This window comes from Pelobates fuscus, chromosome 10 (genome assembly GCF_036172605.1).
Source record: "Pelobates fuscus isolate aPelFus1 chromosome 10, aPelFus1.pri, whole genome shotgun sequence".
In the NCBI taxonomy this organism is placed as follows: domain Eukaryota; kingdom Metazoa; phylum Chordata; class Amphibia; order Anura; family Pelobatidae; genus Pelobates; species Pelobates fuscus.
Window position 1 is genome coordinate 39,817,160 of NC_086326.1, and position 14,504 is coordinate 39,831,663.

Consider the following 14,504-nt stretch of genomic DNA (forward strand, 5'->3'; position numbering starts at 1 on the left):
GGCAAACTGAAGACGCTTGAGTTTGTTTTTGGATGAGAGCAGAGGCTTCTTTTTAAAAACCCTTTCAAACAACTTGTGGTTATGTAGGTGACATTACCGTAGATTGTATTTCTGAGACTTTCTGACCCCAAGATGCAAGTAACTTCTGCAATTCCCAAGCTGCGATCATTGGAGATTGTTTTGACCACTGGTTTTGACCAATATAGACAGTCGTTCTCTTCCAGGTTGATTCAGAACATTTCCAGCTTTTGCTATTTTCTTATAGCCACTTCCTATTTTGTGAAGCTCAACTACCTTTTACTGCACATCACAGCTATATTCCTTGGTCCTACCCATTGTGATGAATGACTAAAGCAATTTAGACTATGTGTTACCTCATATTTATACCCCTGTAAAACAGGAAGCCATGGCTGAACGATTTCCTGTTCCTAGTCACCCAGGTGTACTAAATAATATAAAATAGCAATATAGGGAATATACTTCATATATACATTTTTCTATTAAGAATTCATTGGGTGCCAGTAATTGAACCACACATATTTTTTAACAAAGATTGTTTTGGAGGGATAAACCTGTGTTGTGTTTGCAGTTGTTTTAGCCACAAGAGTATTTTTGTGTTTTTTGTTTTTTTTTAACAAAAGGTTAAACAAAAAAGACAGTTTCACAGCCTTCTTTGCTCATATTTACTAAGGGTGCTAATATTAATAAAGAGCACTGTACAACAGGCATAACTACCTACAACAATGGACATCTCAACTCATCAATGTCACGTTGACCATTACAAAATTACAGTAGTTGTCTTTGCCACCCAGGCATAAATCCACTTTAATATGATGTAACAGCATCAGACAGCTTATTTATCCACCACTTGGTGTTGTTCATGTGTGAGTTTCTACTCAGTGTGTATGTGTTAGTGGTTAGTATATATGTGTTCATGTTCAATGCATTTTTGCGCAGGTAACAAGCACAAGCCATGGATGGAAGCCCAGTACCAAGGAATTATAATGGAGAATGACAACACGGTTCTACTTAACCCTCCATTGTTTGCTCTGGATAAAGACTCACCTCTGAGATATGCAGGTATGGGGGGAAATGTATACATAAATCTGGCTGAGGGAAATTATTGTGTTCAGGGAGCATGGTGTAGGACATGCAGGAGGGGTATGTATATGGGAGAGGAGCTAGATTTTGTTTAGTAAATGGAAGTTTTGGTAGAGTTGTATAGAGGAAGGGTTTTATGAAAGAGGGAGTTGGGCAGAGGGGTGTGTAATTAAGGGCATTGGGAAAAGAATTTTTGGAAGAGTAGTCTAGGAGGAATTATAACTGAACAGTTGGGGAAAGCATTGTGCAAAAGATGCGTTGGTAGAGGGTGTTGTGTTCATCTGTGGTTATTATTCATGCTTGATATGGGCCTATTTTAGAGTTTTCTGCCTGCCTAAACTGTTGGAGCTGCTACTGTTTGTGATGTAGCTCATATACTTTGACTGAGTATTTCCACCTAGTATTCTCTTCCTCTGGAGTAAGTCAGGTAGATTCATTATAGTAAACAACATCCCAAACATCAGCCAAGGTTTCATGAAGGGTAAAGCAAGTACAACTTTTACTTAGCAGGTTGCAGGTTTATATACACACATTCCCAGCACAGAGTCACCAAGGCACACAATGTAATCCCACCCTGGCGCCTTGGTGTCTTGGTCAACAGCCAAATAAATTAATTAACTACGGGACACCAGGAAGCCTATAAAAGAAACAAAACACCAAAACAAGTGTTCCACACATGATATTTCCAAGTGTCATACATCCCCAGAGATCTCTGGTTCTGAGGGGCAAACTGTCTATAAAGCGTCCAGATCTGAGGTATCTAGCCCTAGCAATCAGTGGATGTAGTTTGACTGGGCTAGACCATTATCCGATCTGGCGCAAACTTCCACAATTTTTAGTAGTAAGTCCCGGTCCCTGATAACAGCTTCCTGTGGCTCCATACAAGGGAGCTTCCAAAGGCCCAGGGTATTGTTGCATTACTCATCACCTCCCCAATTTTTCCTCCAAATAGTGCTCTGTTTGATGGTCAGGATAACTAGCAATACGCAATTAAAGTTTTACCGGACTGTGGCATATTTATGACCTGGAAAACAATTACAGGGTGATTAGGGGAACCTCTCGGTCAAGCGCTCTGTACCTAGAATGAGCCTAGATAATTTCCCAGTGTCCCTGGAGCTAGCTGGACAGTACAACTAGGTGTTCTGGGTATTCTGCAGAGCAAAGGCACAGGATGGGGGGTGCAGAAAGTGAGTTTAGTCCTTTTGAGAGAGATAAGTCTAGAGTCCTGCGTCAGTTATCAAAGTAACCGGATCAGTCCATTACACTGTTTATTTGGGTGGTGGTTTTTATTATTAAGGGGTTTGTGTTCTCCATACTGAGACCATACATATAATCCTTAGTTAGGTGTAAGTCACAGTACTGAGGGGTACATGCTTGATATCTAAATATCTTCTGTCAGGTGAGATCTGCGGGTTCAGAATTCATGGTTCTGGGACTCCATTTGAGGCAGTGGTCCTTGACCGAACAACAGGGGAAGGGCTGATCCGTGCCAAAGGTCCCGTTGATTGTGAGGCTCAGAGGGAACACACGTTTACAATTCAAGCCCATGATTGTGGAGAAGGACCTGATGGAAGCAACAGCAAGAAATCTCATAAGTGAGCATGTAATTGTATATTTACCATGTATAAACAAAATGCATGTGAACTTAAAGAACGATCAGATAAACCAAAACCTTTCTTCTCCTATTCTAAGCTGCAGTGCACAGGATACCTAGACTACCTGAGCTAAATAGAGACCATGTGGGCGCGGTAAAAACTCAACGCGCGTTTCGGCGCTGCTGATGCGCCTTTCTCAAGAGCTCTTGAGAAAAGATGCGCCTTTCTCAAGAGCTCTAGAGCTCTTGAGAAAGGCGCATCAGCAGCGCCGAAACGCGCGTTGAGTTTTTACCGCGCCCACATGGTCTCTATTTAGCTCAGGTAGTCTAGGTATCCTGTGCACTGCAGCTTAGAATAGGAGAAGAAAGGTTTTGGTTTATCTGATCGTTCTTTAGAAATTGGGACTTAGGATTTCGACTAATATTCAGTTCCTACCGTCGTTACTTTAGCTTATGTAGCAATTACGCTCAGATTAAAGCATTTAAGCTCACCAGGGAAGCGACGATTTCTTACTGTCAGCTTTTCCACTTTAAGAGACTCTTTCAGTGAGTCTCTTAGAATCCAGTACCATATACTCCATCCCCTCTCTAAATTAGGGTGAACCTATGAGTATACTTACTGATTCTCTGCTGTATCTATCTTCTGAGGGGACCCGCGTTCATCATTAAATTATGGAGTGATTATCTTGACGAATTTTAGCCACAGATTAAGGCAAAAGAATAGCTCCTTTGTTCTTCGGTTATACCCTGAATATATGGCAGACAATCAATAACCCTTCTATCTCCCTTTAGGGGTGATATCTATCAGCTTTAACCCTTGAGGGGGATGTCAGTACTGTGATTCACCTTCCCTCTCCTGCACACTAAAATAGCTACTGTGGTCACTGAGACATCGTTACAAACTATATGAATACACATTTACACTGTCTGTCTCAGAAACCTATTTCAGTAGCTTGATACTACTACTACTTAAAGGTGCACGGAGAACTTAGCTAACAATAGACTATTCCTGTATATATGCTTATTTTTTTACTGTTTATATACACTTTTCACGGATTTTCTCACCTATTTTCTTTTTAATTTTCGCCCTAAGAGGGATTAATAAAAATTTATTATTTTCTTTATATTTCATTCAAGTTCTATACGGGCATTTTTTTGCCACTTTATTATGAACAAATATTACTTCGGGGTATAGGGACTGTGAATGGGGAGGATTCCACTCTAATCCCTGTCCAGCCCCTTTCTCTTCTCTTATAGCAGTCAGTTCATCACTCGCATAGAATGGCTCCTCTCCTTCTTTCTGACAGTCATTTCATTACTCCCATAGAATGGCTCCTCTCCTTCTCTCTGACAGTCAGTTCATTATTCCCATAGAATGGCTCCTCTCCTTCTCTCTGACAGTCAGTTCATTATTCCCATAGAATGGCTCCTCTCCTTCTCTCTGACAGACAGTTCATTACTCCCATAGAATGGATCCTCTCCTTCTCTCTGACAGTCAGTTCATTACTCCCATAGAATGGCTCCTCTCCTTCTCTCTGACAGTCAGTTCATTACTCCCATAGAATGGCTCCTTTCCTTCTCTCTGACAGTCAGTTCATTACTCCCATAGAATGGCTCCTCTCCTTCTCTCTGACAGTCAGTTCATTACTCCCATAGAATGGCTCCTCTCCTTCTCTCTGACAGTCAGTTCATTATTCCCATAGAATGGCTCCTCTCCTTCTCTCTGACAGTCATTTCATTACTCTCATAGAATGGCTCCTCTCCTTCTCTCTGACAGTCAGATCATTACTCCCATAGAATGGCTCCTCTCCTTCTCTCTGACAGTCAGTTCATTACTCCCATAGAATGGCTCCTCTCCTTCTCTCTGACAGTCAGTTCATTACTCTCATAGAATGGCTCCTCTCCTTCTCTCTGACAGTCATTTCATTACTCTCATAGAATGGCTCCTCTCCTTCTCTCTGACAGTCATTTCATTACTCTCATAGAATGGCTCCTCTCCTTCTCTCTGACAGTCAGTTCATTATTCCCATAGAATGTCAGAGAGAAGGAGAGGAGTCAGTCAGATCATTACTCCCATAGAATGGCTCCTCTCCTTCTCTCTGACAGTCAGTTCATTACTCCCATAGAATGGCTCCTCTCCTTCTCTCTGACAGTCAGATCATTACTCCCATAGAATGGCTCCTCTCCTTCTCTCTGACAGTCATTTCATTACTCCCATAGAATGGCTCCTCTCCTTCTCTCTGACAGTCATTTCATTACTCTCATAGAATGGCTCCTCTCCTTCTCTCTGACAGTCAGTTCATTATTCCCATAGAATGTCAGAGAGAAGGAGAGGAGTCAGTCAGATCATTACTCCCATAGAATGGCTCCTCTCCTTCTCTCTGACAGTCATTTCATTACTCTCATAGAATGGCTCCTCTCCTTCTCTCTGACAGTCAGATCATTACTCCCATAGAATGGCTCCTCTCCTTCTCTCTGACAGTCAGTTCATTATTCCCATAGAATGACTCCTCTCCTTCTCTCTGACAGTCAGTTCATTACTCCCATAGAATGGCTCCTCTCCTTCTCTCTGACAGTCATTTCATTACTCTCATAGAATGGCTCCTCTCCTTCTCTCTGACAGTCAGTTCATTACTCCCATAGAATGGCTCCTCTCCTTCTCCCTGACAGTCAGTTCATTACTCCCATAGAATGGCTCCTCTCCTTCTCCCTGACAGTCAGTTCATTACTCCCATAGTATGGCTCCTCTCCTTCTCTCTGACAGTCAGTTCATTACTCCCATAGAATGGCTCCTCTCCTTCTCTCTGACAGTCAGTTCATTACTCCCATAGAATGGCTCCTCTCCTTCTCTCTGACAGACAGTTCATTACTCCCATAGAATGGCTCCTCTCCTTCTCTCTGACAGTCAGTTCATTACTCCCATAGAATGGCTCCTCTCCTTCTCTCTGACAGACAGTTCATTACTCCCATAGAATGGCTCCTCTCCTTCTCTCTGACAGTCAGTTCATTACTCCCATAGAATGGCTCCTCTCCTTCTCTCTGACAGTCAGTTCATTACTCCCATAGAATGGCTCCTCTCCTTCTCTCTGACAGTCAGTTCATTACTCCCATAGAATGGGTCCTCTCCTTCTCTCTGACAGTCAGTTCATTACTCCCATAGAATGGCTCCTCTCCTTCTCTCTGACAGACAGTTCATTACTCCCATAGAATGACTCCTCTCCTTCTCTCTGACAGTCAGTTCATTACTCCCATAGAATGGCTCCTTTCCTTCTCTCTGACAGTCAGTTCATTACTCCCATAGAATGGCTCCTCTCCTTCTCTCTGACAGTCAGTTCATTACTCCCATAGAATGGCTCCTTTCCTTCTCTCTGACAGTCAGTTCATTACTCCCATAGAATGGATCCTCTCCTTCTCTCTGACAGTCAGTTCATTACTCCCATAGAATGGCTCCTCTCCTTCTCTCTGACAGTCAGTTCATTACTCCCATAGAATGGCTCCTCTCCTTCTCTCTGACAGTCAGTTCATTACTCCCATAGAATGGCTCCTCTCCTTCTCTCTGACAGTCAGTTCATTACTCCCATAGAATGACTCCTCTCCTTCTCTCTGACAGTCAGTTCATTACTCCCATAGAATGGCTCCTTTCCTTCTCTCTGACAGTCAGTTCATTACTCCCATAGAATGGCTCCTTTCCTTCTCTCTGACAGTCAGTTCATTACTCCCATAGAATGGCTCCTTTCCTTCTCTCTGACAGTCAGTTCATTACTCCCATAGAATGGCTCCTCTCCTTCTCTCTGACAGTCAGTTCATTACTCCCATAGAATGGGTCCTCTCCTTCTCTCTGACAGTCAGTTCATTACTCCCATAGAATGGCTCCTTTCCTTCTCTCTGACAGTCAGTTCATTACTCCCATAGAATGGCTCATCTCCTTCTCTCTGACAGTCAGTTCATTACTACTCTCCCTTCTCCCCTTCTCTTATTATATTGCTATACTTTTCACCTATCCACCTTTTATGTTGGTATTTGTGCAGGTAGGAGGATATCCAAATTGGTACCGCCAGACTTCACTTTCTGACCTAATGTTATCACTTCTCACACTTTCAATATGTTTATCCACTTTCCCTCTGACATCAATAATCTTTGTAATTATCATCTCCTTACTCACTCTCTGCTCCTGTTAGGGCCACAGTCCACGTGCGTGTCAACGATGTCAACGAGTTTGCCCCTGTGTTTGGGGAGCGTGTATTCCGAGCATCAGTTACAGAGGGACGAATGTATGAGCGGGTACTACGGGTACAGGCATGGGATCAGGACTGCTCCCCCCAATACAGCCAGGTCTGCTTCTACCAGATACTCACTCCCAATGTGCCATTCACCATTGACAATGATGGTAAGTTATCTCTTCCCTACAAGTCAAACATGACTATCTACTCAATTGTCACCTCCATGGGTAAAATTCAGCCCCTGGAATGTCTTCTTTCATTGCCTCTATATCTCTCTGTGCTTTCCACACCTCACTTCTCCACAACCGTCTCCATTTTCTCTCAGCTTCATCCAAATCTCTCCTCACACATTCTCCATCTCTCTGTACTGAATCCATCCCTCCCTTCACACTTTCTCCATCTCTCTGTGCTGAATCCATCCCTCCCGTCACACTTTCTCCATCTCTCTGTGCTGAATCCCTCCCTCCCTTCACACTTTCTACATCTCTCTGTACTGAATCCATCCCTCCCGTCACACTTTCTCCATCTCTCTGTGCTGAATCCATCCCTCCCGTCACACATTCTCCATCTCTCTGTACTGAATCCATCCCTCCCATCACACTTTCTCCATCTCTCTGTGCTGAATCCATCCCTCCCGTCACACTTTCTCTATCTCTCTGTGCTGAATCCATCCCTCCCGTCACACTTTCTACATCTCTCTGTACTGAATCCATCCCTCCCGTCACACTTTCTCCATCTCTCTGTGCTGAATCCATCCCTCCCTTCACACTTTCTCCATCTCTCTGTGCTGAATCCATCCCTCCCTTCACACTTTCTCCATCTCTCTGTGCTGAATCCATCCCTCCCTTCACACTTTCTCCATCTCTCTGTGCTGAATCCATCCCTCCCTTCACACGTTCTCCATCTCTCTGTGCGGAATCCATCCCTCCCGTCACACTTTCTCCATCTCTCTGTGCTGAATCCATCCCTCCCTTCACACTTTCTCCATCTCTCTGTGCTGAATCCATCCCTCCCTTCACACTTTCTCCATCTCTCTGTGCTGAATCCATCCTCCCCTTCACACTTTCTCCATCTCTCTGTGCTGAATCCATCCCTCCCTTCACACTTTCTCCATCTCTCTGTACTGAATCCATCCGTCCCTTCACACTTTCTCCATCTCTCTGTACTTAATCCATCCCTCCCTTCACACTTTCTCCATCTCTCTGTGCTGAATCCATCCCTCCCGTCACACTTTATCCATCTCTCTGCACTGAATCCATCCCTCCCTTCACACTTTCTACATCTCTCTGTGCTGAATCCATCCCTCCCTTCACACTTTCTACATCTCTCTGTGCTGAATCCATCCCTCCCGTCACACTTTATCCATCTTTCTGTGCTGAATCCATCCGTCCCTTCACACTTTCTCCATCTCTCTGTACTGAATCCATCCCTCCCTTCACACTTTCTACATCTCTCTGTGCTGAATCCATCCCTCCCGTCACACTTTATCCATCTTTCTGTGCTGAATCCATCCCTCCCTTCACACTTTATCCATCTCTCTGTACTGAATCCATCCCTCCCTTCACACTTTCTCCATCTCTCTGTACTGAATCCATCCCTCCCTTCACACTTTCTCAATCTCTCTGTACTGAATCCATCCCTCCCTTCACACTTTCTCCATCTCTCTGTGCTGAATCCATCCCTCCCTTCACACTTTCTCCATCTCTCTGTGCTGAATCCATCCTCCCCTTCACACTTTCTCCATCTCTCTGTGCTGAATCCATCCCTCCCTTCACACTTTCTCCATCTCTCTGTACTGAATCCATCATCCGTCCCTTCACACTTTCTCCATCTCTCTGTACTTAATCCATCCCTCCCTTCACACTTTCTCCATCTCTCTGTGCTGAATCCATCCCTCCCGTCACACTTTATCCATCTTTCTGTGCTGAATCCATCCCTCCCTTCACACTTTATCCATCTCTCTGTACTGAATCCATCCCTCCCTTCACACTTTCTCCATCTCTCTGTACTGAATCCATCCCTCCCTTCACACTTTCTCAATCTCTCTGTACTGAATCCATCCCTCCCTTCACACTTTCTCCATCTCTCTGTGCTGAATCCATCCCTCCCTTCACACTTTCTCCATCTCTCTGTGCTGAATCCATCCTCCCCTTCACACTTTCTCCATCTCTCTGTGCTGAATCCATCCCTCCCTTCACACTTTCTCCATCTCTCTGTACTGAATCCATCCGTCCCTTCACACTTTCTCCATCTCTCTGTACTTAATCCATCCCTCCCTTCACACTTTCTCCATCTCTCTGTGCTGAATCCATCCCTCCCGTCACACTTTATCCATCTCTCTGCACTGAATCCATCCCTCCCTTCACACTTTCTACATCTCTCTGTGCTGAATCCATCCCTCCCTTCACACTTTCTACATCTCTCTGTGCTGAATCCATCCCTCCCGTCACACTTTATCCATCTTTCTGTGCTGAATCCATCCGTCCCTTCACACTTTCTCCATCTCTCTGTACTGAATCCATCCCTCCCTTCACACTTTCTACATCTCTCTGTGCTGAATCCATCCCTCCCGTCACACTTTATCCATCTTTCTGTGCTGAATCCATCCCTCCCTTCACACTTTATCCATCTCTCTGTACTGAATCCATCCCTCCCTTCACACTTTCTCCATCTCTCTGTACTGAATCCATCCCTCCCTTCACACTTTCTCAATCTCTCTGTACTGAATCCATCCCTCCCTTCACACGTTCTCCATCTCTCTGTACTGAATCCATCCGCCCCTTCACACTTTCTCCATCTCTCTGTACTTAATCCATCCCTCCCTTCACACTTTCTCCATCTCTCTGTGCTGAATCCATCCCTCCCGTCACACTTTCTCCATCTCTCTGTACTTAATCCATCCCTCCCTTCACACTTTCTCTATCTCTCTGTACTGAATCCATCCCTCCCTTCACACTTTCTCCATCTCTCTGTACTGAATCCATCCCTCCCTTCACACTTTCTCCATCTCTCTGTGCTGAATCCATCCCTCCCTTCACACTTTCTCCATCTCTCTGTGCTGAATCCATCCCTCCCTTCACACTTTCTCCATCTCTCTGTGCTGAATCCATCCCTCCCTTCACACTTTCTCCATCTCTCTGTGCTGAATCCATCCCTCCCTTCACACTTTCTCCATCTCTCTGTGCTGAATCCATCCCTCCCGTCACACTTTCTCCATCTCTCTGTGCGGAATCCATCCCTCCCTTCACACTTTCTCCATCTCTCTGTGCTGAATCCATCCCTCCCTTCACACGTTCTCCATCTCTCTGTGCTGAATCCATCCCTCCCGTCACACTTTCTCCATCTCTCTGTGCTGAATCCATCCCTCCCTTCACACTTTCTCCATCTCTCTGTGCTGAATCCATCCCTCCCTTCACTCTTTCTCCATCTCTCTGTGCTGAATCCATCCCTCCCGTCACACTTTCTCCATCTCTCTGTACTTAATCCATCCCTCCCTTCACACTTTCTCTATCTCTCTGTACTGAATCCATCCCTCCCGTCACACTTTCTCCATCTCTCTGTGCTGAATCCATCCCTCCCTTCACACTTTCTCCATCTCTCTGTGCTGAATCCATCCCTCCCTTCACTCTTTCTCCATCTTTCTGTACTGAATCCATCCCTCCCTTCACACTTTCTCCATCTCTCTGTGCTGAATCCATCCCTCCCTTCACACTTTCTCCATCTCTCTGTGCTGAATCCATCCCTCCCTTCACTCTTTCTCCATCTTTCTGTACTGAATCCATCCCTCTCTTCACACGTTCTCCTTCTCTCTGTGCTGAATCCATCCCTCCCTTCACACTTTCTCCATCTCTCTGGATGTTGCCTGTCTCACTCCACCACAACCTGAATTTTCCCCCTCTGTTTTTTCTCATCTTGTCACTTTGTCCTCTATTCTGTACCTGGTTCTCTCTCACCGTTATCCTTTTCCCTTTTCAAACACAATATTCTCTTTCCTTGCTTTTCTCATTATACTCTCTTTTCCCTTATCTTATTCCTCCCTGTTTCTTGTTACCCTACTGTCCCTTTTCTCCTTGCTTAGAGTTGCCAAATCACTATTTGATTTGAGGGTACCTATGAAAGATGCATATTTTGGGGTGGCATTTGTTATACTGTCCTGAAGTATGTATTTTTATAGGCATTATCAAATCAACTATTGATCTGGAACCTCTACTCCTGTTGCTCTCTCCCTTCCCACCTGTGCCCATCTCTTCACTTCTCTCTCACCCACTGTCTCTCTCCTGTCTGTTTATTCACTTCCATAGGATACATTAAGAACACGCAACCCTTGCAGGCCAATGGTGAACGCCTGATCAGATTCACGGTTACTGCGTATGACTGTGGGAAGAAACGGGCTGTGGAAGATGCAGAGGTGGAAATCCAGGTTAAACCCACATGCAAACCCAGCTGGAGAGGTAACACCTCAGTGTGAGCACGCAACATATAGCAAGTGTTATTGTATCATGTGTATCAGTGTGAGCAGGCATCATATAGCATGTGTTATTATCACACAGTGTGTATCAGTGTGAGCACACAACATATAGCATGTGTTATTATCACACAGTGTGTATCAGTGTGAGCACACAACATATAGCATGTGTTATTATCACACAGTGTTTATCAGTGTGAGCACACAACATATAGCATGTGTTATTATCACACAGTGTGTATCAGTGTGAGCACACAACATATAGCATGTGTTATTATCACACAGTGTGTATCAGTGTGAGCACACAACATATAGCATGTGTTATTATCACACAGTGTGTATCAGTGTGAGCACACAACATATAGCATCTGTTATTATCACACAGTGTGTATCAATGTGAGCACACAACATATAGCATGTGTTATTATCACACAGTGTGTATCAGAGTTAGCAGGCAACATATAGCATGTGTTATTATCACACGGTGTGTATCAGAGTTAGCAGGCAACATATAGCATGTGTTATTATCACACGGTGTGTATCAGAGTTAGCAGGCAACATATAGCATGTGTTATTATCACACGGTGTGTATCAGTGTGAACAGGCATCATATAGCATCTGTTATTATCACACAATGTGTATCAGTGTGAGCACACAACATATAGCATATGTTATTATCACACAGTGTGTAATAGTGTGAGCACACAACATATAGCATGTGTTATTATCACACAGTATGTATCAGTGTGAGCACACAACATATAGCATGTGTTATTATCACACAGTGTGTATCAGAGTTAGCAGGCAACATATAGCATGTGTTATTATCCCATGGTGTGTATCAGTGTGAACAGGCAACATATAGCATGTGTTATTATCACACGGTGTGTATCAGTGTGAGCACACAACATATAGCATGTGTTATTATCACACAGTGTGTATCAGTGTGAGCACACAACATATAGCATGTGTTATTATCACACAGTGTGTATCAGTGTGAACAGGCAACATATATAGCATGTGTTATTATCACACGGTGTGTATCAGTGTGAGCACACAACATATAGCATGTGTTATTATCCCATGGTGTGTATCAGTGTGAGCACACAACATATAGCATGTGTTATTATCACACAGTGTGTATCAGTGTGAGCACACAACATATAGCATGTGTTATTATCACACAGTGTGTATCAGTGTGAGCACACAACATATAGCATGAGAGTGAACCACAAATTCATCACACAGTGTCCCATGAATACTATTAAAATGGTTAAAATGTTTCTTGTAGGCTGGAACAAACGCATTGAATATGTGCCTGGGACAGGTAATCTGGCTCTGTTTCCCAGCATTCACTTGGAGACATGTGAGGAACCAGTCTGGAGTATACAAGCCACTATTGAAATCCAAACGAGTCACGTTGCCAAAGGATGTGACCGTGACAACTATTCAGAAAAGTCATTACGCAAGCTATGCGGTATGTGCAAGAGTGTAATCATAATATACATATTCCTCTCCTCAAATAAACATTCATTCCTCTGGGAGAAGAGGAGCATGAACTGACCACTTTATCAGTTAAAAGCCAAGATAGCATATATAATTGTACCTCTGTGATAAATAGTGATAAAATGCACACGATAATCATCGCTTGCAAACGAATGCACATTAAAAAAAAAACATTCCAAGTTATTTATCATCGCATAACATGTGCTATGTGAGATGGAAGGTGCGAAATGTTGTGAGACTTTCTATTGGTTTCCATGGTGATTGGTCCTTATTTAGCACTGTCCGTTGATAAGCCTCCGTCATTCATTATTTTTGTGTATAGCCAAAGTGCTAAAATAGTTTAAATTTACAATAGTGACAATAACCAACAACTTGCTTTTTAGTAAATCACAGCTTTTCCTTAACCCCTTAAACACCAAACTTCTGGAATAAAAGGGAATCATGACATGTCACACATGTCATGTGTCCTTAAGGGGTTAAAGGAACACTATAGTCACCTAAATTACTTTAGCTAAATAAAGCAGTTTTAGTGTATAGATCATTCCCCTGCAATTTCACTGCTCAATTCACTGTCATTTAGGAGTTAAATCACGTTGTTTCTGTTTATGCAGCCCTAGCCACACCTCCCCTGGCTATGATTGACATAGCCTGCATGAAAAAAAAAAAAAAACTGGTTTCACTTTCAAACAGATGTATTTTACCTTAAATAATTGTATCTCAATCTCTAAATTGAACTTTAATCACATACAGGAGGCTCTTGCAGGGTCTAGCAAGCTATTAACATAGCAGGGGATAAGAAAATCTTAATTAATCAGAACTTGCAATAAAGAAAGCCTAAATAGGGCTCTCTTTACAGGAAGTGTTTATGGAAGGCTGTGCAAGTCACATGCAGGGAGGTGTGACTAGGGTTCATAAACAAAGGGATTTAACTCCTAAATGGCAGAGGATTTAGCAGTGAGGCTGCAGGGGCATATTCTATACACCAAAACTGCTTCATTAATCTAAAGTTGTTCAGGTGACTATAGTGTCCCTTTAACTCAAATAAAATAATATTGGGGCGGAGCCTGGCATCCAAACGGAACGGTTGTGCTGCACCTCAGCTCCAGCTCAAAACAGCACAAATTGGGGAATTTACCCCCAAAAAAACGACACAAGCACATGCTGGAGAGGTGCCACTAAGTAGGGAACACCCGGGTGACACTTGGGTGCAAAAACAAAGCCTGTAGCCCATCGAGACCCTGCATTGCCACCAGAGATCGGCCTACCAGAGATCGGGCAGTGGAGAGACGGCCGCTCACCACGCTGCAGACCTGAGTATGGACTCCCAGGGGTTCCCAACGCCTACCCCCCCCCCCCCTTTGGACCGATGGGGGGATATCTCGGTTCAGCATGGACAACCGGAGAGACAAACGGAGCCTGAAATCGCAACTCACGGGAGAAAATCTAAAGAGCTTCCAAGCACATGGCCCACTTAAAATGGCGCCGACAAACCACACACAAGGGACAATCATAGCTTTACTACCGCAGCCTTGGGAGAACACAGCGAGAGCCACTGACTACCTCGCCGAGCGAACAGATTATTCTGCAAAGCTGGATGAGATATTCGACAACTTCTGGA

General features: G+C 43.9%; 1 protein-coding gene across 1 annotated transcript in view; it reads left to right on the forward strand.

Moving 5' to 3' along the window:
* CLSTN3 (calsyntenin 3) overlaps positions 1-14,504 on the forward strand; it is a 63,191-nt gene that overhangs the window by 35,462 nt on the left and 13,225 nt on the right. Inside the window, exons 3-7 of the mRNA XM_063435192.1 lie at positions 958-1,080; positions 2,501-2,696; positions 6,874-7,082; positions 11,217-11,366; positions 12,672-12,857. Of these exons, the coding sequence (XP_063291262.1) occupies positions 958-1,080; positions 2,501-2,696; positions 6,874-7,082; positions 11,217-11,366; positions 12,672-12,857 (864 nt within the window). The remainder of the gene's footprint in view (positions 1-957; positions 1,081-2,500; positions 2,697-6,873; positions 7,083-11,216; positions 11,367-12,671; positions 12,858-14,504) is intronic.